Source organism: Ascaphus truei, chromosome 3 (assembly GCF_040206685.1).
Source record: "Ascaphus truei isolate aAscTru1 chromosome 3, aAscTru1.hap1, whole genome shotgun sequence".
NCBI classification, from domain to species: Eukaryota; Metazoa; Chordata; class Amphibia; order Anura; family Ascaphidae; genus Ascaphus; species Ascaphus truei.
In genome coordinates, this window is record NC_134485.1 from 383249455 (window position 1) to 383273182 (window position 23728).

At 44.6% G+C, this 23728-nt stretch overlaps 1 protein-coding gene across 1 annotated transcript in view; it reads left to right on the plus strand.

The window, feature by feature from the left end:
* The window catches only part of GUCY1A2 (guanylate cyclase 1 soluble subunit alpha 2), a 342963-nt gene that overhangs the window by 42825 nt on the left and 276410 nt on the right, over positions 1 to 23728 (plus strand). Inside the window, exon 2 of the mRNA XM_075593200.1 lies at positions 19083 to 19153. Within this exon, the coding sequence (XP_075449315.1) occupies positions 19083 to 19153 (71 nt within the window). The remainder of the gene's footprint in view (positions 1 to 19082; positions 19154 to 23728) is intronic.

A 23728-nucleotide genomic window follows, 5' to 3' on the forward strand; every position in this document is an offset into this window, starting at 1 on the left:
GGGGGGAGAGAGAGAGTGTGTGGGGGGGAGAGAGAGGGTGTGGGGGGGACAGAGAGGGTGTAGGGGAGAGAGAGGGTGTGGGGGAGAGAGAGGGTGTGGGGGGAGAGACACAGAGGGGAGAAACGGTGGGTGATACACACAGAGGGTGGGTGATACACACAGAGGGTGGGTGATACACACAGAGGGTGGGTGATACACAGAGAGAGGGTGACTGACTGACTGAGGGGGGGGGTGGTGACTGATTGGGGGGGGGGGTGGTGACTGATTGGGGGGGCTGGTGACTGATTGGGGGGGTACCTCTGGTGTCACACACATACACATGCTCCCATACACACATACACATGCTGCCATACACACATACACATGCTCCCATACACTTGCTCCCATACACACATAAATAGACATGCTGCCATACACATGCTGCCATACACACATACATACACTTGCTCCCATACACATGCTGCCATACACACATACACTTGCTGCCATACACTTGCTGCCATACACTTGCTCCCATACAACCATACACTTGCTCCCATACACACATACATACACTTGCTCACACACACATGCACACACACACACACACACACACACACACACACACACACACACACACACACACACACACACACACACACACACACACACACACACACACACACATACACACGGGGGGGGGGAGGAAAGGCCGCGACCAGCACCATCACCATGCTCCTCCCCCACCCACCCGCGCCCATCTCCCGCTCGTGGGGGGGGGGGCAGGCCGACACCCCCCCCATACCTTACGCAGGCATACTGGAAGCTTTGGGGAGGCAGGGTGGGGGGGGAGGCACGTGGCGAGGTATCCCCCAGGGGACAGTCAGCCCCGCAGTGGCCGCCACTATCCTGCTCTCCTCGCCGGCATGTCTTCACAATGCGCGGCCAAGGAGCTTTGCAGACTGCTTCTTCCCCCCAGCCCGCGGCGGCATGAAGCTAGCAGGCGGGGAGGCGGCAGGGTAGGTGGGAGTCATGTGGTGAGGGCCGAGGCCGCCCCCCAACCCCCACACGCCAACCAGGCAGCAGCAGTGGGGACCTCCCGCCCCGGGCAGCGATCGGTGGATCGAGGGGGAAGGGGACAGGAGCAGGGGACAGGAGGAGGGGAAGGGGATAGGAGCAGGGGAATGGGACAGGAGGAGGGGAAGGGGACAGGAGCAGGGGACAGGTGCAGGGGACGGGAGCAGGGGACAGGAGAAGGGGAATGGGACAGGAGAGCTGCCGCGGTGGGGAGTAGGGAGCCATGTGGGGACCAGGGGGATCGCAGGGAAGGAGCAGAGGGGCCGCAGCATGGCGTGTACTTACTTTTGATGTCCGGGCAGAAATAATGGCCGCTCGTTGGGGGCAGGCTCATATAGAGCCTGGCCGCGCGCCCACAAAGCCTGGGAGCGCGCGCCAATCAGCAGTCAGGTAGGGAGTTTATTTATTTATTTCTTTTTCAGCGCGAGCAGGGAAAATTTGAGCGCGAACGGGGGAAATTTAAAAAAAAACACGTGTGCTGCTTGGGCCAATATTTACACGCCCGGGGGTTAAATCCACCCGCCCCGGGCGAGTAAATGTATAGGATTGTCGAACACTGTATATATATATATATATATAAAATAAAACATATAAAAAAAAAGACTGCAGGATTGCTGCTTTAAGCTTTTTTATACTGTAGGTGAACAAACAGGTGAAGCATGGGAGCTATTCAATCTTCCAACTGCATATTGTTATTGTTAACGTAATATACAAAACCTTTTAAAGTTGATTGAAGTGCTAGGAGATATGTTACTCTTCAAGACCTTGGTAGATATGCTATGTCATGTTAAAACCTTATTCCTTCAGTTGTTATTAAAAAATTTCAAGATTTATTACAATTTTTTTTTTTTTACAAAATATGATGCCATGCTTTTTTTTTTTCAATATCAGCGTTTGGTATTCTCAATATGCTCAATATTTCACTGCATGAACATGCTTTAAATGCCCTTTGCATGGTGTTGTATTTCTGGTAAGCACTTATTTTAGCCCATCTTATTCAATGCACCCCTTAATTTAGGAGATCAATTAATGTGCCTTAAATTTATATTTTAATGGTATCTTAAGCAAAAGTCCCCAGGCTAACTATGTTCTATATATGTGTAGCCCCCTGTAAACAGCACAGGCTATACCTATCTTCCTCTACTGTGGTAAGTCCCGTTAAGATCAGGCACCAGTAATCATCATGGGTTTTCCCCCTTCATAGCCCTATCCTGAGTGGTAGATGCAGGCCTGGACTCTGCTGCAGGCGTGAGCAACAGGGGAGGTTATGCTGACATCACGAGGGGCGGGGCTAGCTCTATATTTAGCAGCCAACTCCTGTGAGTAGAGTTAGTGTTGATAGTGATATCGAGTGTCTGGAGTTGCCGGTTAGTTATGCCGGGAGTATGCAGTTCAGTTAGTATGCCGTGAGTCGAAGAATCCTGCGGATCGGTCCGAGGAGTTGGAGGAGACCGCGGACTCCCCTGCGCAGAGTGCAGGAGCAGAGAGAGAGAGGAGTGGAAAGATTCAGCTTCCTTTAGTAGAGCTGATAGAATTACAGACTTGGTGGACCAATGCCCTCACCCCACTGCCCAGGGTGATGGGGAGAATCCAAGACCTACTGCGAGGCTAACCTCGGGGGTGGTCCACGGGATATTGAAGCCCTAGCCCAGACCATCCTGTCGGAGGAGAGACTTGGAGGGAAGGAGAGGAGGAATTATCTATGTGGAAGGAGAGTGGCGTAATAACAAGTCTTGCTGTTGTTGTTGCGGCTACTGAAGCCACTACCATTGGGAGATTGCTGATCTGTCAATAAAAGAGACTATCCGTTATTACCAAAGACTGTGTGAATTGGAAGGTATTACCCTGGGACCCAAGGGGTTCGTCTATACAGTCCTGTCCCATATTCCTGGGAGTATAGAAGATGGAGGCGCTGCACCACTAAGAGATCATGGAGGCTACCACTCCAGAAGCCCGGTCCTGGCTCCCACACAACATTGCGGGAAGCTCAGGCCCTCCTGTTCCTCACAGGTACGCACCACACCGCATGTAATCTGCACTCATGCACCCTAGACACCACCGTAGAGTCTGGGGGAAGGGGGAAGCAGGGTTACATATGTATATGGAAGTAGCTTAATGGATAGAACACTGACTTTGAGGCAAGTAAACTTGTTTTAAATCACAGTGTTTTCTTCTCTTCTTGTGACTTTAGATGAGACTCTTTGGGAGTTATTTACTAAAGTCTACAGACTGTGCAAAGAATTGCACCAGATTTATCCAAGGGAAAGTGTTCTGTTTTATCCGAAACACCATAAGCCGGGTTCTAAACCCAATCAGCAGCTTTTAGCAAGAAACAGAATGATATAATCAATATTTTCAACATTCTGAGTTCAGAAAATGTGTAATACATTGTCTATCCGTCAGCAAAACACAATAAGTTAAATACAATTTTTAATCCACCATTTTTTTAAATACATTTCAACATTTGCAGTATTAATTATATGCAATCAATTGATTATATTATTATGGTTTCCAGTAACAAGGACTCACGACGAGGATGTAGCTGCACTTGAGTAACACCACCACCATCACACACATTGACAAGTTCTTTTGTAACGGATAAGACTCAGTGTTCACTCTTTAGGCAACAACAGAGAGGCCGCCAGGCGTGTCTCTTGTCTCTGCCTCTGTTGAAGGCTGCTTGATATTCACAGAGAACTTATTATCTCAAAAGGGAAAGCAGGAGAGAACAAAATGTAATTTAGAGGTCTTACTCGGGAGAGCGCCACAAAGCTGATTCCAACAGCGAACTCCTTGCTGCCCAAATTGACAACTCCATTGTATACCACCACATTAGATATATGTATATATACCAACCAGTATAGACAGATCATGAATATCATCTCAAGAGATTATAGAAACAAACAAACAAAATGGCCATTTTTTTGATTGGTAACTATAGGAGTTATGTGCAGAGGTGAAAACAGGAGACTGCTTTTGGAAAACAAATCAAGGCTTTTATTTCACCCAAAGCTTTAATAACATCAAATATGGCTTCTTTTCAGCACATACAGTAAGGACTAACAAAAATAAACAAACAGCTCCATCGGGAGTGCTGACAAATACAGACTTTAGTCCCTATTTGTGTGTTGGAGGGCTAAGCCCTTAACCACACATAACACAAAGTTGTGTCGAGTAAAGTTTACCTTCAGGGCCCCCGGCTTCCTCCTGCCAGTATAAGGGTTAGAAAGTCCAAGGGCAGGGTATCCTCCACAGCTGCTCAGGGGTCTGACTGGCTATTGCAGCATGATCCCTTGTCACTGGAGACCAGGTACTTACACCTTTTTACCGGGATCATTCACTGAGCAAAACCAAGAAGTAAAACAAATTGTTATTTATTTTGTGGAAACAGACATACACACAATGGGTTACAAATAGCAGGAGTAAACACACTTACTTGGACCTGGGGTACAAAACTAGACTCTTCTAAGTGTAGGGAATCCTCACCCTGATAACAGTTGCAAAACAGGACAGAAAATATTCCAGGCAGCTTTTTATCTGAAGCAGCCTTTTTCTGCTGGAGAATTGTAACTGGACACTTAGCATCTGAGAATCTTAAAGGACTTACAGTACTTAGACCTTGGAACAACCCCTGGGGCTGGCTACTAACTTTTTTATATCCATTCCAAAGTCAGCCCGCAGCATTACCGCAAACCAGCAGCGTGGGAATTTTAATGCTAGCACTCAGAGGCTTGCCAGTCTTGTAAAGCCTGGCACCTGGAGAATCAGCAGGGCACAGGGGCATGTGCGAAAAACACCATCTTGCCTACTTGCCATGCAGAGCCCCCGCAGGGCTTGGCGCCTCCACGTCTAGGGAGGTGACTACTTGCCGGACAGACTTGTATTCATCCCAGGACATGGGTACTCCACTCAGCCATCCTGCCCAGATGACTCTCACACCTCTGGCCAGCATGTGTGACTTTCATGTACGGACCTAGGGCATACTTAGAGGCACCACAACCTGGTAGCCCATAAGCCCCCCTCAGAGTTCAAACAGTGAAAGACACAGCTTATATTTCAATGTACAAGCCTACTACATTTTAAATATATCAGTTTAATAAAATATAATTTATACATTTTCTTATTAAAATGTCCTAAATCTATTGGTGTGAGGGATAGAGTGAAAACCTGAGCTGTTTTATCCCCACTAGTCATATCTATTACACTATGCAAACTTAGGCTTTTTATTTTAGTAAAAGCCTCACAGTCTTATACATGACTGGGGGCACACCCTGAACCCCCATACCAGGGTTAGGGTGGTCTGGGCATGAACTTATATTTAAAACCAGAGACAGAACATGAAACACAGACAGAGCTCAGTGCTACATCCATTAACACAGATACACGGTACAGTATATATATATATATATATATATATATATATATATATATATATATTATATATATGTGCTCATTTGCATGTCATTTCCCAGAATCCCTTGCTGCAGTGGAAGTGCTGTATGCTGGGTGATGATGGGGAAAGGCGGGGTTGCAGACCTGCCTAAGACATGCAGATGAGCATACAGTTGTATTTGCATATATATATATATATATATATATATATATATATATATATATATATATATATATATATAAATATGACACCTATGCGCATATATATATATATATATATTGTGGGTATTCTGGGGGTTCAATATGAGCTTATAGGGGTTCTGTATGTTCATCCCCCCTTATACTAGGGACCCCTGTACTATTCTGGGGTTACCTTTCTGGTCTGCGCTGAAGCAGGACATCCTGGTGGTGTGACGTAAGAACGTAAGAACGTTTTCAGGGTAGGATTTTAACCGGAGCATTTGTGCTTCAATGTATACGAGAATCTCAACTGATTCCTGGGTACATTTTGGGGGTGTCCATTAACTTTGGAACCCTGCTACATAGACACAATCTGAAAGAAGTTTCTCCGCAAAACCCACCCTGAAACTCGTAGCCTAACAATCTCCGCTTGCAAGCACTCTTTATTTTTGCACATTTCACATATTTTGCATAGTAGTACATGTACAACAGTCAGGTCCAAGAGCTAACACTTTAGGACCCCGGAACACAGCTCAGGGACAACCAAGTGGGATTAACCTTTATTAGTGAGCCTGGTTACCCCCTCTTGTCCGGGTCCAGGTGTACTCAGCTTTCTAGATCAGAGAGATATATGCAGTCACTATGGCTGGCTTTTTAAAGTCTCCTTATAAAGGCAACTGAGGAAATCAATGAAGGCATACTGCTTCAGAATTAACCTCCTCCGTGCTTTATCAGGCTATGTAAACAAGGTTTCCCGGTCTCATTATCTGACAGGGTATCCATCCTGTTACACTCCTGTACTGTTTGTGGGTAGCTAGGGCTAGCCATGGCGTAAGCCCGTTCCTCCACTCTCCTGAGCTCTACCGCTACAATAGGTTGTGAGAGCATAACTGGAGGGAGAGAAACATACTTAATCTGGTACTCAGGAGTGAATTACAGAGACTTATTCAATTTTTAACAGTTCGTGGCCACGATATGTAGTCATGGTTGAAGAGGACACTGGGGACCAAGTCCTTTAGCCGGTGACATATCCAGTGTCTCTTCAAGTTGGCGCTTTAATTCAGCATGCTTAAGTCATTCGCTGTGAATTTTTTGAGCACACAGCCTTTCCACAATGTGCTTAGCTTCCTCAACCCTGCAGAGGACTTCTCGCTCAAGCTCATTTTCTATTTTACCAACTCCTCTTTTACTCGCTTGGCAATTCATTTTTTTCATGCATCATGCGGTCTCGTCTTCCCTGTCACAAGGGTGATTACCCTTGTCTGGCTGAGCATCGTTGATCTCGGGCAGCTCAACGTTGGCGGAGTTCTCATCAACTCTGATTGAAACCTGTGACATCTCTTTGGCAGTCGGCAGACCCATAGACTCGGGCCTTTCTGTCTTGATGCATTAATTTATCCAGCCTGCCTGCTTCTTCAATGTGTGGGGAAGTCCCCAGTATTTTCTGGCGGGGTATCTCTACTACAGTACCACCGTCAAAGAAGCTCTATACCAGGGGACCCAGACCAACAGCTTCCTCATACATCATAGGCTTATTTGCAAAAAGCATAACCCCTTTATCAGTAAAAAGGTAATTCCAAGGTTCAGGATCCTTATATTCCAGTACATCAATGTTTGCTGCAGTTCTCCTCACGTTTACCTTATACCCATGGCCTTTTTTTTTGTAGTTGGCAAACCTGTAATCTTGTGCCTTTTTCCCTTACAAAGACAAGTATTGTATTGTATGTCTTTATTTATATAGCACCATTAATGTACATAGCGCTTCACAGTAGTAATACATGTGGTAATCGAATAAATAACAGATAATATAAATAACAGATCATGGGAATAAGTGCTTTAGACAAACATAACATTAAGGAAGAGGAGTCCCTGCCCCGAGGAGCTTACAATCTAATTGGTAGGTAGGGAGAACGTACAGAGACAGTAGGAGGGAGTTCTGGTAAGTGCGTCTGCAGGGGGCCAAGCTTTATGTATCATGTGTTCAGAATGTTCACAGTGCTATTCGTATGCTTCTTTAAGCAAGTGTGTCTTAAGGTGGGTCTTGAAGGTGGATAGAGAGGGTGCTAGTCGGGTACTGAGGGGAAGGGCATTCCAGAGGTGTGGGGCAGTCAGTGAAAAAGGTTTAAGGCGGGAGAGGGCTTTAGATAAAAAGGGGGTAGAAAGAAGACATCCTTGAGCAGAACGCAAGAGTCGGGGTGGTGCATAGCGAGAAATTAGGGCTGAGATGTAAGGAGGGGCAGAAGAGTGTAAAGCTTTAAAAGTGAGGAGAAGAATGGAGTGTGAGATGCGGGATTTGATTGGAAGCCAGGAGAGGGATTTCAGGAGGGGAGATGCTGAGACAGATCTAGGAAAGAGTAGAGGGATTCAAGAGTAGAGTGATACAAGTGCACAACCAGTGTTGTACCTTTAGGGTCTAAACAACAAATGCAGTTCTATCTCATTGTAGCCAAAGACTGCATCTTTATAGTGGCTGTTTTCATTGTGAGGAATCTGGATTGGGCCATATGGGTACGGTAGCACAACTGGATTTTTATTGCACTTCTCAGTCGTAATTCGGTTCTTCTTTCCTGGATTTTGTGGAAAGCCGATTGTAGGACCGAGATGGCGTTGCGGATATGCTTATAGCAATGCACAGCTTGCTTGTTTGTGGCGTAGGAACTACATCTGGACTGAATCACACAAGCAGCTTCCTTTATTTTCCTGTAGCATCTTTGCTGTAGATACTTTCTAACATTTGACAGGACGACAATTACACTTTGCTTTAAATGTTAATACATATTTCTTTGTCATTGCATTCTCTATATTGACCGGAGAGGAAGCTGCTTTATTCTGGCAATAAAGCTGAAGAGCTTTCGGTCCCCTGTAGGAAGCCTGTATGATGACCACCGCAGAGCGTTTGTGCAGATAACGTTCTCTCTCCAACCTTCCTTGGATTTGAGCTCTGTAGTATTGTTGGAGTGTTAGAATGCTTCTCTTCTTTCTTTCTGCGTCTGCTCTGATCCGACAAAGTTCTAACTGGAAAAGGGGATAGACCTCTTTTCTGCTCCAAGGTGTCCTCTGCTTCTTTTAGTGCTACAGTAACTGCACTTCCAACTTTTCTTGCTCCATATGTTGATTCACCTTTTTTACTTCATGAAGCTTCTCATTTCTTTCACTGACTTAATCAGTCAGATCTGAAACCTCCTCTTTCAGGTTTCTGTTCTCTCTTTTTACAGTATCTAAATGTTCAGGACCTTTTCGTAGTCATATTCATTTAAAATTCCTAAATGTATTTTTTCCCGCACACGTAATGGAACAAATATTCTTCACAGAATCAGTACCTTGTGTTGGCTACCATCTGTTGCAACCCCCAAAGTATATAGATATCCAAAAAACTACTCATGAAACTACTCATGAAGTCTGAGCATGTACATTATGTACATCTGCATTGATGTACCTATTAGAATGTACAGTGTTTGTTACAGTGGTTACCAATTTATTTTAATTTTAATTATTTAATATCTGAAACGTTTCAATCAAATTGTCTGAAAATGTTGTACACTGCAAAATAAAACATTTAGGGGCATATTCTATAAGGCATCATAAAAAAATAGCTGGTCCGGTTACACCGCCAGTTTTTGGAGCGTTGCTATCACGGTATTCAGAAAGCCTCGATTACCTGTCGTAGCAAAACAGCAAAAGAATAAAAATTATGTTATTCCAAAACATAAGAATTAAATAAAATAAACACCGATCCAACCAATTCAAGAAATAAAAACACTAGCCACTAGAATAGGCCCCGTAATGTTTTGTATCAAGAATCCGGTCGATGAGATGTACTGTTTATTTTCATTATTATCACATCAAAAAAACAATTCCAAGATGGGAGCTGCACCGATTTGAATGAAACTTCTGGCAGATCTAAGTTAGGATGGCGGAGAAGTACCCTCAACATTTCATCAGAATCGATCAAGGCGTTTGGCCTGTGGAGAGAGAATACACAAAACAAAAAACACAGGCAGACAAACACATACCCAATCTGGCCACAAAGTCTAGTTTAAGTCTTCACTTCGCTCGCTTATCCAATAAATAGCATAGATATAAAATGCACGTTAATTCCCTTTTTTTTCTGAAACGTTTATATTTCCCAGGCATTCACGTCATTGCCAAAAATAGTTTTTTCACCATGTAAAATCTTATATTGTATCTGTTAGATGGTAATACATTAATCCAATAATGCAAATAAGTAGATAAAGTAATATCCTATTCCAGCAGACCTAAAGAGGCTTAGAAGGCCTTGGGGTGATTACAGTAGAAAAAGATTTTGGAATCTTGCCTGGTATTTCTGATTTATATTCATTAATGTTAACGACATCCAGGGAATCAATGTCTTTAAAAAAATAAATAATTTCAATATTTAATCTCTACTTGATCCCCAGTAAGCATTTTAGATATGTTAGTCGCAATTGCATTTTCTCGGTTTTAAAAATAATTATAATAATGATTTTGGGTATTGATCCAAATATGGTGACAAAAATATCCTTATTTAAAAAAACCTTAGTTGAAGAGAGACTCCAATTTATCATGTAGGTTTTGAATGCTGTGCTTCATTATTTTTCTGATCAACAATAATCTGTTTTTTGATCAGTGAAGAATAATATTTTCACTTTATGAAATGAATTTCACACAAACTAAATGCCGGCAATTTCATTGAATATCTAACATTATAATGTAAAAAAAATAACTTGTATTGTGTTTTATACTTTTTTTTAAATTTAATCAAAGCTTACTAGAAATGGGATGGTTACATTTGATCAACACCATTTCAAAATAGTACAGTACATGTCTCAGAATAATATAAAGGAAACCATTCATTTGCCAATTGAAGGCATCAGCCTACCTCTCACAAAAAAAGAAGTATGTCTTTAATCAGCCTAGGGCTAGGCTGCCAAACTCAGCATAAAGCTTTCCAAGAACACAAGACTATTGGTGTGAATAAAATAGGTCACAGCTTTATTAATAAAACAAACATAAACTGTTGGCCAGACCGAAACACCTAATTCGGTCCCACCCCTGTGGTTGCATTAACCGTCTAGTTCCCTAGGGTAGCCTAGACCCAACAGTACAGAGGGCACACAGTACATGCCATTCTTTTGAATCATGGCTGAGCTGGTCCCACCATGGGGTTTGTGCCTCCAGCACCAACCATCTCTTCTTGTGGCTAAAACAACCAGAATGTACTGCTGGCGCCACCAGCATGCCACTCTTTGCTGCATCCCTTTCTCTCCTGGCCTGGTAGTTTTGCCACCCAGAGGTCTTGTTAAGCCCTGCCTTAACTGTGACTGAACCCCACCTTGAGCGAAGTCACATTGATGCTTCTAGTATGCCTTGAATGTGAATTGTAGTATTTCTGAATTATTCAAATGCTTTTCTCTTTTCAACAAGTTTAGTTCATCGGTGAGAGAATTCTGTTTCTTGAGCTTTCGCCGAGTGTGCATCAATGCATGGTTCATTATATTTTGGAGCTCTGCAGATGTCTTTGCTAGCGTCGCTGCCACTTTCCTTTTCCAGGTTTCTTTCTCTTAGGCATACTGACTGTTGGGGATGGATCAGCGTCCCCGCTTCTTTCGCTCTTGCTTCAGTTTCTGGCTCTTCTCGTGCTCCTTCTCATACCAAGTCACCTGGCCTGTAAGCTCAGCCTCCTGCAATGCTCTCGTGATGTGCAGCGTAGCCTTCAGTTCCCCATGCTGCTCTGCAAGGACACACTGAATACTCCGATATTCCTGCAGCTCTTGTAGTTCATTAGCAGCCTGCAGATTTTCTTCCTGCAGAGATTGCTTCTTCTCCTAGGCATTCACTAGTTTCTCTCCAGCAAGCAATTCTGTAGGTGCATACGCAGACCTTGAAGATGGCTCTGTATGTGCATGTGCATGTATCTGTATGTGTATGTGCTCTGCTTGTGTGCGTTGCTCCAGTACTTCTAACTTTTCTTGTTCAAATAGTTTCTTAATTTTTTCTAGCTCATGAAGCTTTTCATTCCCTTCACTGACGTGGTAAGTCATATCTGAACTTCTCTTTCAGACTTGTATTTTCTCTTTTTACAGTCTCTATAATATTCAGGGCTTCCTCGTAGTCCTCCTTCCATTTACGCACTTCTCAGTTGAGACTCTAGGTCTCCTGGCGTGAGCCTTCCATCTCTATGTTGAGGGAGTAAAGCTCCTTCTGAGAGATTTCAAGATCCATACTAAGACTTCGAACAGCTTTTTGAGAGAATTCCAGCTCTTTGACGAGACTGTGAAATTCCTTTTGAGAGATTTCCAGTTCTGTGTGGAGACTGCTGATCTGATGTGAGACATTCAGCTCTATGTGGAGAGTATAAACCTCGTTCTGCGATATGTCCAACTCTGTCCGTATACCGTTGACCTCCTGGCGAGAGACATCCAGCTCTATATTGAGAGTATGGGCCTCTTTTTGGAAGATCTCCCACTCGGTATCTTGACTGTGAAACTCTTTCTGGGAGACTTCCAGCTCGGCACGGAAATTGAAAATCTCTATCCGAGAGACTTCCAGCTCCATACTGAGGCTGTACAACTCCTTTCAAGAGCCTCAGAGCTCTGCACTGACTAAGAGACTCCTTCTGAGATAGTCCAAGCTCTAGACTGAAATGGAGGGCCTACTTTTGAGCCTCCTTCTGCTGCAAATCAACACTAACTTCATCTGAGCGGGTCTGTTTTTTGACCATGGTGGTAATAGTGTTCGTCGTCTTCAGCTCAGTTGTCAGGTCTTCTAAATCACTACATAAGCGATACTTTGTGTTCATCACAGTCACACAGTCAAAGGTAAATGTGAGCAGACCACTCTGTAGCTTGGCATTAGCTTCTATCTCCTTTTCCAATCGTTCACAGTGGAGATCACAGTCATGCCTAGCAGTTTGCAGTGCATCATCAGGGCTGATCAATAAATCAGCTCTTACTTGTTCCAGCTTTGCTTCCCTGGTATAGTTTGTTGAGGGTTTCTCACTGTCAGCACCGGAAAGACACATCTTTGATGAACACGACTTCTGCCTTGGGCCCTCTGAGATTGTCATTCTCAGGACGAATCCTCCATTTGCTATAGGTTGCAGGGCATCTCAACCCCCCTTTTTCTCCGCAGGATCTGGGGATGTGTCTGACCCTTCCATGGTAAGTGGAGAACCTTGTTTCTTTTCCTCCTTTTTGCTTTAGATGACTCCGTCCCATCAGGGAAACTGGGGCCTCCTTCTTCGTTTGAAACTTCAGCAGTTTCACTGCAATCACTGTGCTTTTCTTGCAGTAGCTGGTGGAGATATTCGGCATTCAGCTGGTCCTGCTTTTGCATCCACCAATCATATTCATGGTCATGGAAACTGCCTTGTCGGTGCGTACAGGGTTCAGGTTGCTGCACCCTCCTAGGGGTATTTTGTGGGTACGTTGCATTTCAGGGCCCTCATAGGAGATATCTTCCTTTTCATCAGTATCCTCGTAGGACCAAAAGGGGCACTCTTCCGTGCTGCTGGGTTCATTACCGGAACACCAGATTTTGCCCTCCATTTTGGAGGTATCAGATGTATTTTTCCCTGTGATCTCAGAAAGCGCTTTTCCAGCTTTCCAACCCCAGGTGGTAGTCGTACAGGTGAGCAGACTTTCCTCGCAGAGTTCTTGGCTGTCACAGGTGTCTCTGTAGACCTTTTGTTTCCTGAGCGGCCATGTTTTTTTCCCCTCGCACAAGTGGTGGGGTAGACTTGGGTCACAGAGTCAGTACCTTGTGTGGGTCACCATCTGTAGCAGTCCCCTCAGTTGTAATGTGGCATTGTGGCTTTCTCCAATACAGTGAAGCTTTCCTGCCTAGATGTGTAGCCCTTTAATTATTGTCACTTGTACCCTCTTTTTGAAAAGCTGCATTTTTGCAGTCAGGGTATTTTTGCAGCCAAGGCATCAATTATCTATCTTAATTGTAGTTTAATAGGCCATAGTTAGAGGTAAAATACTGTGGTAGGTTCATTTTAATACATTAAAGCCCCACTGCCAGGGCCGGTGTAACCACTATGCAACTCAGGCGGTCACCTCGGACGGCAGATTTTGGGGGGCTGCAGAAGCAGAGGACTACAATGACTGGCAGACGAAGAGGAGGGTGGTGGGTGGTGGAGGAGGATGATGGTGGGAGCAGAACAGGGTGGTGTAGAAAAACAGGACTGGTGAGAGCACAGCTGGGCAGCAGGAGCAGAAGAGAAGGGTCTGGGAGGAGCATGCCCCAGTGGCCCGACCCAAAAATCTTCAATGACAGACTTCTGGTGCCTGCCACTGCTCGAGTGCAGGTCCACCTCAGCCGTCCTCCTCAAGAAGACTGCAGCTAGGTAGGCATCTATTATTGGGTGGGGGAGTGAGAGAATGAAATGGGGAGGGAGGGGTGAGAAATGGGAAGGGGGGTGGGTTGAGGGAATAAGGGGGAGAATGAGTAGGAGGGGGAGGGATAGAGAGAATGGGGGTATAACATTTAAAGAAAAATCCAAAATGTCAGTGTGAGGGGAGGTGAAAGGTTGAAGGTTTGCCTAGAGCAATGAATACTCTTGCACCGGGCCTGCCCACAGCTCACAGGTTGAGCCTCCATAGGTTCCATACGTGGAGAAGATCACGTCTGTGTACTTCATTAATCTTACCCCTTGCTCTGGATACTTTTCTAACAAACAGCTACCGAATATGGAGACACCACAAAGTACAGTGGCAAGAAAAGTTTTGTGGACCACAATAATAATTACGTAAATTCCATAGTTTTTCCATGATACCCTTCTTGAACATCCAATTCTGTGTCTTTTGAAACAAAATGTATGAATTAGACAAACAATGAGTAATTAATTGTCAGGGTATGTGCAAAAGTAAGTTAAACCATGGTTTTATCAGCTAATTTAAAGGGGATAATTAGAATCGGGTGTGTAAATAATTAGGTAGATCTTCAGGTGTTTGTTTGGGATACCCAACTCTATATAAAGATCGACATTTTGAGAGTTTGAGGTGTGTGGAAACATGTCATGCCACAATCGAGAGATCTCGGAGGACCTCAGTAAAGCAGTTATTAATGCTGATAAGTCTAGAAAGAGTTTCAAAACCATGTCTAAGGATTTGGGGCTCCACCAATTCATTGCCAGACAGATACAGTAGTCCAAATCATCCAGGAATTAATAAAAACCCCAGAGTAACATCCAAGGATCTGCAGGCTACTCATGCCTTGGCTAATGTGAGTGTTCATGACTCAACTATCAGAAAAAGACTGGACAAGAATGGTGTTCATGGTAGGATAGCCAAAAGGAAACCACTGCCCTCTAAAAAAAACCCATTGCTGTCTGTCTAAAGTTCACCAAAAAGCACATAGACGATCCACAAGACATCTGGAAAAATGTTCTCTGGACAGACGAGTCAAAGGTAGAATTTTTTGGCCTCAATGAGAAACGTTATGTTTAGTGAAAATCAAACACTGCATTCGAGCAGAAGAACCTCATTCCAACCATGAAGCATTGTGGTAGGAGTGTAATAGTTTGGGGCTGCTTTTCTGTATCTGGACCTGGAAGGCTTGCCATCATTGACGAAGAAATTCTTCAAAATGCAGGTTGTGACGATAGCCTACACAGGTCTATTAATATTACACAAAAAAAACTGGGTTTGAACTGAACGAGGCTTAAGATATAATAAAGGGATTTTATTCCTTAGGATAGGTGAACACACGAATAATACAGTAACAGACAAGAAGTACACTTACTTAGGGGTTGGGGAATGAGAAGTTTGATGTAGCATTTCTCTTCAGCAATCAGGTAATCATTCAGGTGATATCAGGTAACCATATCAGCAAATGAAGACGACTACCACAGTGAACGAAGACAAAGGATATATGGGTGGACAGCAGTTTATAAACCTTTTGTCCCTCTATCCTTAACCTTAAGTACCTGTGATTGGTTTTCAATTATCTCCAGCCAATCTTTGATGGGGGAACACATTTTAGTACAGGCCCCCCTGCTAGCTGGCACAGGCGCAGTAGAACTCTGGGGTCTCATTTCTGTAGCCCCACATATGCAAATGGAATGCCAGCCAGTCTACCCATCTGGATCTCTGGCAGGATAACCTTTGTTGGAAGGTGATAAATGGGACACTTGGAGACTGCTCTGGTTTGAGCCTCCTCCACCCTTAAATCAACAGGGAGGGTGATAAGACCCTTTGAACAATACTTAAGTCCTAGACATTAGGGCGCCTCTAGGGCCATCTGCTATTCTGGTATGCAAAGGAATTCTCTGAGTTTTTGTCCATACCTTGGGACACAGTATTAAACATAAAACATAACCGTATTAAAATATCCGGTTCTGTTGGGTCTAGCAGAACCAAACTTCCCAGTTCTCATGGCCAGAACTGGGACACCATATGGTCCAAAAAGCGACTTGCTACGACCTATGGAACCGGAGTTACACAAATGCACATTAAATCATTTTTCATTTTAATACAAAAATCTCCGCTAAAAAAGAAATCTCAGCTTTTCACTAAATCCCCATTGAAAACAACGGGCTTCTCCACCATAGACTTTCAATGGTAAATTGCCGCCATTGAGATCAATGGGGTTTCTCCGCCATTGAAGTCTATGGGAAAAGTCCCGAACCTTCAAGGGGGTCCATACTCCGTTGGGTTGGTCCAGAAGGGTCAAGGATGGTTCTGCAGTGATGCCGGAGCAGTGACTGCAGATACCCCAAACCTTGATCCGCTGCGCCCTCCAGAACCGGAGATATGGAGTACCAAAATACAGCATTTCACACTCAAGTCATTTTTCTGAGCCGTTTCTGCCGCCGCCGGCAAAGACTATGGCGCAACCCATTCTTCTCGGTTCGACCCTTATCGGGAGTCCAGGATTTGGGGACCCGGTTGTGATCGAGTGGGGGGAAGCCTAGGAACTAGGGCCAACAAGAATTTTATTCCTAGGGGCCCTAGAACTGTTTATTCCCACGCCACTTGACGTTGACCTTGACTTGTTAGTGATCAAAGCTCTCCTATTGAAAATGTATCCGCTTTGCGGTTTGCGGTCTGGACGGCAGCCAACTTGTTCTTCGAAAGTTACCTCGAGGAACCTCCATTGAAGTCAATGGGCCCATCGACTTTCAATGGGAAACCGCCGCTCTCCCTCTCGGACGCACCTGCTGGTCTTTACAGGAAACAGGACTAAAACAACAAGATTCTCCATTAGAATGCATGGAGCCCTAATGGCGGCCAATTGGGACCTGCAAAATGGTGCCTGAAAAGGCGGGAAAACTTCGCAAAGAGCTATAATCATTAAATGACTATTAACCCTTGTGCTCCCAGATGGATTCTAGTGTGTGTGTGATGCAGACACTGAGTAAACCGGGGGGAATACACATGTACATGTCATTACAGGGGTTAAATCACTGTTCTGGGTCTTAGCCCAGTTAACCCTTTGACTCCCGGGTGAGGTCAGGGGATGGCCAAATGGGGTGTAACCCCTTTAATCCCGGGCCACCCCCTTTCTCCCTCTACACAGGTCTCCTCTAGAACAGAGGTACAAAGTATATCCCTACTCACAAGTTCATAATGCAATTCTTCATTTAATGTGACAGCCAACAACAGAGGAGGAAAAACATTTCAGGTCCCAAATGGACCTTTCACCTAATGAAAGGTCCATATGGGACCTGCAACTTTTTTCTCCTCAGTTCTTGGCTGTTAGAAGATTCTAGAGGAGAATGTCAGGCCGTCTGTCCATGAGCTGAAGCGAAAATGGATCATGCAGTAAGACAATGATTTTAAACATATAAGCAGATCTATAAAAGAATGGCTGCAGAAGAAGAAATTACATGGCCCAGTCAAAGTTTAGACCTACTGTAAACTCAATCAAAATATTGTGGCAGGACCTGAAGTGAATTGTTCATGCAAGGAAGCCCTCAAATTTCACTGAGTTTCAAATATGTGAAATTCCTAAGGGGTTCACAAACACTCGTCACTGTACATTTTCTATATGATTGTGCATCATTCTTGAATTGGCCCTTGGTCCTTTTTCTTTGCCTTCTGGTACCATTTAGATAGCTCTAAACCTGACAATTAACTTACTGTACAGCTCAACATAGCCTACCTCTTCCTATTAGGTAGGTTGCGAGCATACTGTTGCCACTGCATCCAGTCCAGCTTCCTTTTATTTTAATTATCTTTGATTTCGCTGGTGGCAGATGAGCTTTTTTTCCCTCTTTCCCACTTTGTAATGACTTAATGCTCTGGCTAATTGCCTGGAGCTGTTTCTTAATCCGTTTAGATAATGGTGTCTGTTTGCTATCTGACACCATCTCTGAGTCTGACACTGATTATCAGATAAGCTCATCTGAACGATCTCCTTCTGTTTGAAGAGGTAAAGAAATGGCATGCACACCTGACCATGATGATGTGGAGGGGAGTTTCTCCTGTATATTTCACGCTTTATTTCTGCATTGCAACCTGCTGTGCTGCCCGGTCCTGCTGGATTTGTGCTGTTTCTTCCCAACTAGTACTTGCATACTGATGTGTGGGTCAGGAATTGTATCCTAAATGCAGATGCCACTGATGCTGGTAATTGAAGCATGCAGAATCTGTGGCGGATGGTGCCCACACCTGGTGGAGTTGTGGTATAGGGAAGGGGGGTACCTGACACCAGCCATGTGGTCCACTGGCTTGAAGATACCATGCCTGTTACCCATAGCTGTAAGCCAGGTGCTGGAAGGGGTGGCAATGGTGGGGGTGTGGCAGTAGGGGATTATCCCCTGAGGAAGACGGACAGTCGAAACACATAGGGCAGAGTAGTGCAGTACAGAGACTTTGGGGGGCATTCATTCACAGCTGGGGGACTTCATTACTCAGCCCAGTGACTGCCTATCGGCCGTGCAGCAAGATCTGAAGCTGTTTTGGGATTGTCGTCTGCCTAGCTCCTGTGTTGTTACCCTGGGAGGTCTGAATGCCTACCACAAAAATACTTATGTAAGTGCATTACTTTGTGTTTTATATCAATTAAAGCATTGTTACACTATATTTGCTTTCTCCTCTTGTATGTGGGGTCCCCCTCCCTCTATTCTCCTATGGATTATCTGAGACATCATCTGTGACGGTGTGAAGCACTCACCTGGATGAATTTAGAGTTGGTCACTCTATATAACCAAACTGCCTATTTATCACGTAGAACACGCAAGTCTAACATTCAAAGATTAACCCATACTGTTTCTTTTTGATATACAATACTGTTTCTTTTTGATATACAGTGTTGCACTATTTTGTATTTTAGATTTTCTTTCATGTCCTGGATTGAATTTGCGCCCCTGTAGCTTTCACCATTTGCTATCGGGACTGGGATTGAGTCCTGTTCTGGGAGCTGCACTTTCTGTAAAGGACAGTATATATTTTGTTTGTCACCTTGAGTAGTTTTATTTGCGCTTACACTTCCTTTTCTAAATGCAGGTGCCACTGATGCTGGTAATGGAAGCATGCAGAATCTGTGGCGGGTGGTGCCCACACCTGGTGAAGTTGTGGTATAGGGAAGGGGGTACCTGACACCAGCCATGTGGTCCTCTGGCTCGAAGATACCCTGCCTGCTACCCATAGTTGTAACCAGTTGTAACCAGGAAGGGGTGGCGATGGTGGGGGTGTGGCAGGAGGGGCTGAGTCCGTAGTAATTGTAGCTGCAGGGGCAGCTAAGGCTGTAAAGTGGCTTTCCGTTGAGGCCTCTACAGGGGCTGGGATGGAGAAAGGTCATTCTGCAGCTGTCTTTTGGAGCAGGTTGATGATGTGCAAGGGCTCAGAGCTTTGAGGGGGGAGGGGGCGCAGCAGATGAACTGGGGTGGCCGCCATTCCATTCCTGGATGAGGGGTAGTGAAGTGCGCCACTGGTGCATCACCTCCTGGTGATCTCACGGGTTAAATGAACATATCCAGAAGGCTGCTCCTTAGCATGGGTACAAGCTGTACAATTGACTGTACAGCTGGTGCCTCACTAGCAAGGGTTTGGGACTGTCGCAGTGTTAGTTCAGGAACCTGTTTTGTGGAAGCAGATGTGGGAAAACAGCATGTTAGCACCTGGACATGTTGGAGACAAGGGGTTCTCAGTGCCTTGTGGAGCCACAGCGACAGCAGTGGGAGAGTATTGCTAAGAGTGGAGAGAGGTGGGCGATGAGGATTTCAGGATCAGTAGGCATCCTCGTCCAGTCAGGTGAGTTGGACACCAGCATTAGTGTTGCTTACCTAAATTCTGCTGGACACTCCGGTGTGTCTCTACAACCCCAGTGGTTGGTACAGCTGGTGCCTTGCAAGCCATGGTGAAAGCCTTAATGGTGTTGGGATGGCTGCCTATAGGGGGCGGGGTGACAGCAGATGTTTGAGCTATGTCATGGTGGAGATGCTCCGTGCACCTCTGGTGGAGCCAGTACTGAGAGATGGGAGCCAATGAAGGAGCAAGGATCTCAGGACTGGTAGACAGCTTTGTCCAGTCAGATGAGCGGGACACCAGCAACAGTCATGTTGTTTGCCTAAATTCTGCTGGTCATTGTCACCTGGCTAAGAAGACATTTACCCCTCCTTCCTCAAGGGCCACCTAGTTATGTGCCAGAGGCACCTGACTCAGCGGCATATAAACTGAGACCCCTGGCATCTCTGCCTTTTAGTTGTCCAAAGGTCCCTGTCGAGCAGGCAGCCTGCTTTGTGGAATTTCCAGAGGTGCCTATCTCTGGCGATAGTACTTATGGGGACTGTGGTGTCATGCTGGTAATGACTGTAAGTGCACCAATCTCGATTAGACATTTGAATGCTTGATTGACAACATTTAAATCTATTGCAAGTATTGAAGGAAGTGAAGTTAGAGAAAAAGATCAATAACAGGAAGGAATATCATAATGTGTGTACATGTAAATATGTAAAGCAACAGTTAACAACAATCCACACCCACATCATTTTCTGTATTGTTTATTGCAACCCTCTGTTATCTGGACTCCCTGCCCTACTACTCTCTACTGAGCAATCTATACAAAACACCGCTGCTACTGCTTCTCTCCTACTGAAAACTCCAGATTGGCTTACTGTTAAATTCAATATCAATATATATATATATATATATATATATATATATATATATATATATATATATATATATATATATATATATATATATATATATATATATATATATATATATATATATATGTTCTCATCAATTACTATGTACCTGCTCACTTCTTGCACTGCTCTCAAAGCTATGTTATCTATGTCCCATGTGTTTTTACTTATCTGTCCCACCTTAAATATCATTATTATACTGCCCCGACCTCTGCACCTCTCTAACCCACACTCTCCATCAAGCTCCCTCTCTCCCCATCTTCAAGAATTACCTGAAAAGTCACTTTTACAATGAAGTTTTAAAGTCAAGATCCAGGTCCAGATATGCCCACATACCCTTCTCCTTAGGCATTCTCTTGCAAGAGAGGTGAACTTCCTTCTGATCCCTACGTACACTGGCGACACACTTTATTCGAGCTCGGCTAGTCCCACGAATTCGGGTATACCCGGGTGTATTGAGGTTTGTGACTGTTTTCTGCCCGAGTGCATTGAGGTATTTTCCAGCAAGGGATTGAAGCATTTTATTCCCGCTGGCTGCAATACTGCACAGTATATATATATATACTGCATTACAATTCATGAATTTATGCCATCTGGTAGACACGCGAAGCATTGCAGCCTATTAAATCCTAATCATTATCATTTAACAGATCAGCCGCCCGTCAGCCAGGCATGAACCCAGGCTGGGAAGGCAAACGCAACGGGGCTTGTCAGAGGTGAGGAGCGGCTCATTCCAGGTATCTGCCAGGTACATACTGGGTATTTGCTCGAATAAAGTGTGTCGGTGCAGTAAACAAGATTAGATAGAACCCACACAGCTTGCTTGGTAGTTGCTAGGGTCAGAGCCATACTCATCCCTAGCCCATGGCTAGCACAGAACTAGAACAGGACAGACCCTTACCCCTAAGGGGTAAGGCAGAACAGACACTCCCTAAGGAGCAGAACTAATTTGAATAGGAGTACCTTTTAATACCAGAGGTGTGACTAACTCCTCTACCCCATAAACTGGGCAGGTCCCACTAGAGCATCCCCACTCCCCTGGCATGTGACTCCAACTGTTTTCAGGCAACTGCCTGAAAACTGTAACTTTGTTAGTTTAAGGAAGTCTGACTCACATGGTAGGCCATGTGAGAGGGGATTACCAATAGCACTGCCTGCTATTACCAGGACTTAAAATACTAGGTCAGAGAAATATAGCAGGGGGCTACATTAAAATAAAAGCAGCTTCATTACCTTAGCGACTAGTATCTAGTTTATTGAAGGTAGAGGTGTGGGTGAAGGGGGTAGTTGCTCCAGGGTGGGTGGTTAGGCCTACCAAGAAGGTTTCATTACCATAGCACTTACTACCGCTAATTAAGGTGTTAACACGAAACCCTCCCCCCCGCTACCCACTCGAGAGGCTAAACCCCCACCATTGGGCAACTACCCCCTTCACCCACCCCCACAACCTTTAAAATACAACAACCCTACAACCCACCCCTTCTACCCCCAACAACCCTCCTCCCAACACATAAAGTACAATTATGGGCAAAGTTTTTTTATTTTACTGTCAGGGCCCACTGAAGATGAGGAGAACAAGGGCGGCCTTCATCCTGGCAGGGAGAAGGGCAACTTTAATTTACTTTATGCTGACTGGGTACTGTTTTAAAAATGGCTAAATATCTAAAGCTACCAATGATGGAGCTACAGATCAGAACCAACTCTTAAACCAATCTAGCCCCTGTCACTAGTTGGAAATATCTGGGCATATAGCTTGACTCCTTTTTAACATTTAGGTTGCACATTGATACCCTGACATCCAAAACCTATGCCAAACTAGGTATCCTTTATCGGAACAAATCCTCCCTGAGCCAGCTGGTCAGGAAGCGCATCACACAGCAGATGCTAATGCCCAGTGCTTGACAAAAATCTACTCGCCAAACCCAAAAAATCTACTCGTCACCTAGCCCTAGTGGGTGACTGACTGGGTGAGTGACTGACTGGGTGGGTGAGTGCCTGACTGACTTACTGGGTGAGTGACTTGAGTGACTGACTAGGTGGTTGAGTGAGTGAGTGGGGGACTGACTGACTGGGTGGGTGACTGGGTGACTGACTGGCTGACTGGGTGAGTGGGTGACTGACTGACTAACTGGGTGAGTGACTGACTGGGTGGGTGAGTGACTGACTGGGTGGGTGAGTGACTGACTAGGTGGTTAAGTGAGTGAGTGGGTGACTGGCTGGGTGGGTGATTGACTGGGTGGGTGACTGCATGGGTGGGTGGGTGTCTACCTAGATGTTACGTAATTGGTGGCTGGCTGTCTTACATTGCCAAGTGCCAATTGAAAATTCTGACAGATATTAGGGACGGGCATAGCACTGGAATTCTGCTGAAAGGAATTTGCCAATCCACTGCAGTTTTGGATTTCTGCTAACATTTTGCCCATCTGTGTTTATGACCTATTTGTGCGAATGCAGCTGTAAGATGTCTTCCAGTGCACAAGGGAGCTTATTATTTTACCTCTTAGTAAATATGGCCCTAAGTACCTACTGCCAATACATAGGTCATGGTCTCTTTTTTTAACCCCTCTTTCTCTTAGGAGGTAAAGCAACAGGGAATCTTACTTACAGTTTGAGATTCAAGCTCAGTGAGCAGAAGAATTTGAATTCATTTTTGGAAGAACTACATAAGCAAAACGAGCCAGAATATTATTAAGCTGTCACTTAGTGATAGACCTGTCTGCCCACATCTTCATATGCTTCACTGCTTGGTGTGGCAGGATGACCATATTGTTAAATGCTGTATATATAAAAAAGCAGTGGAAAACAGCACTCAGAAGTCATTTATAAAATAATCATACCCCAAAAGGCACAGAGGGCAAGGCAACTAATTTGACAGCTAAAATCTCCTCATTTACATTTTATTGTAAATTCAATTAAATCATAAATAAATATTTTTTCCCCCATTTATTGTTTGTTTGCTCTGTGACCTACAAAATTAAGTTACTTCTATGCAGTCCACTT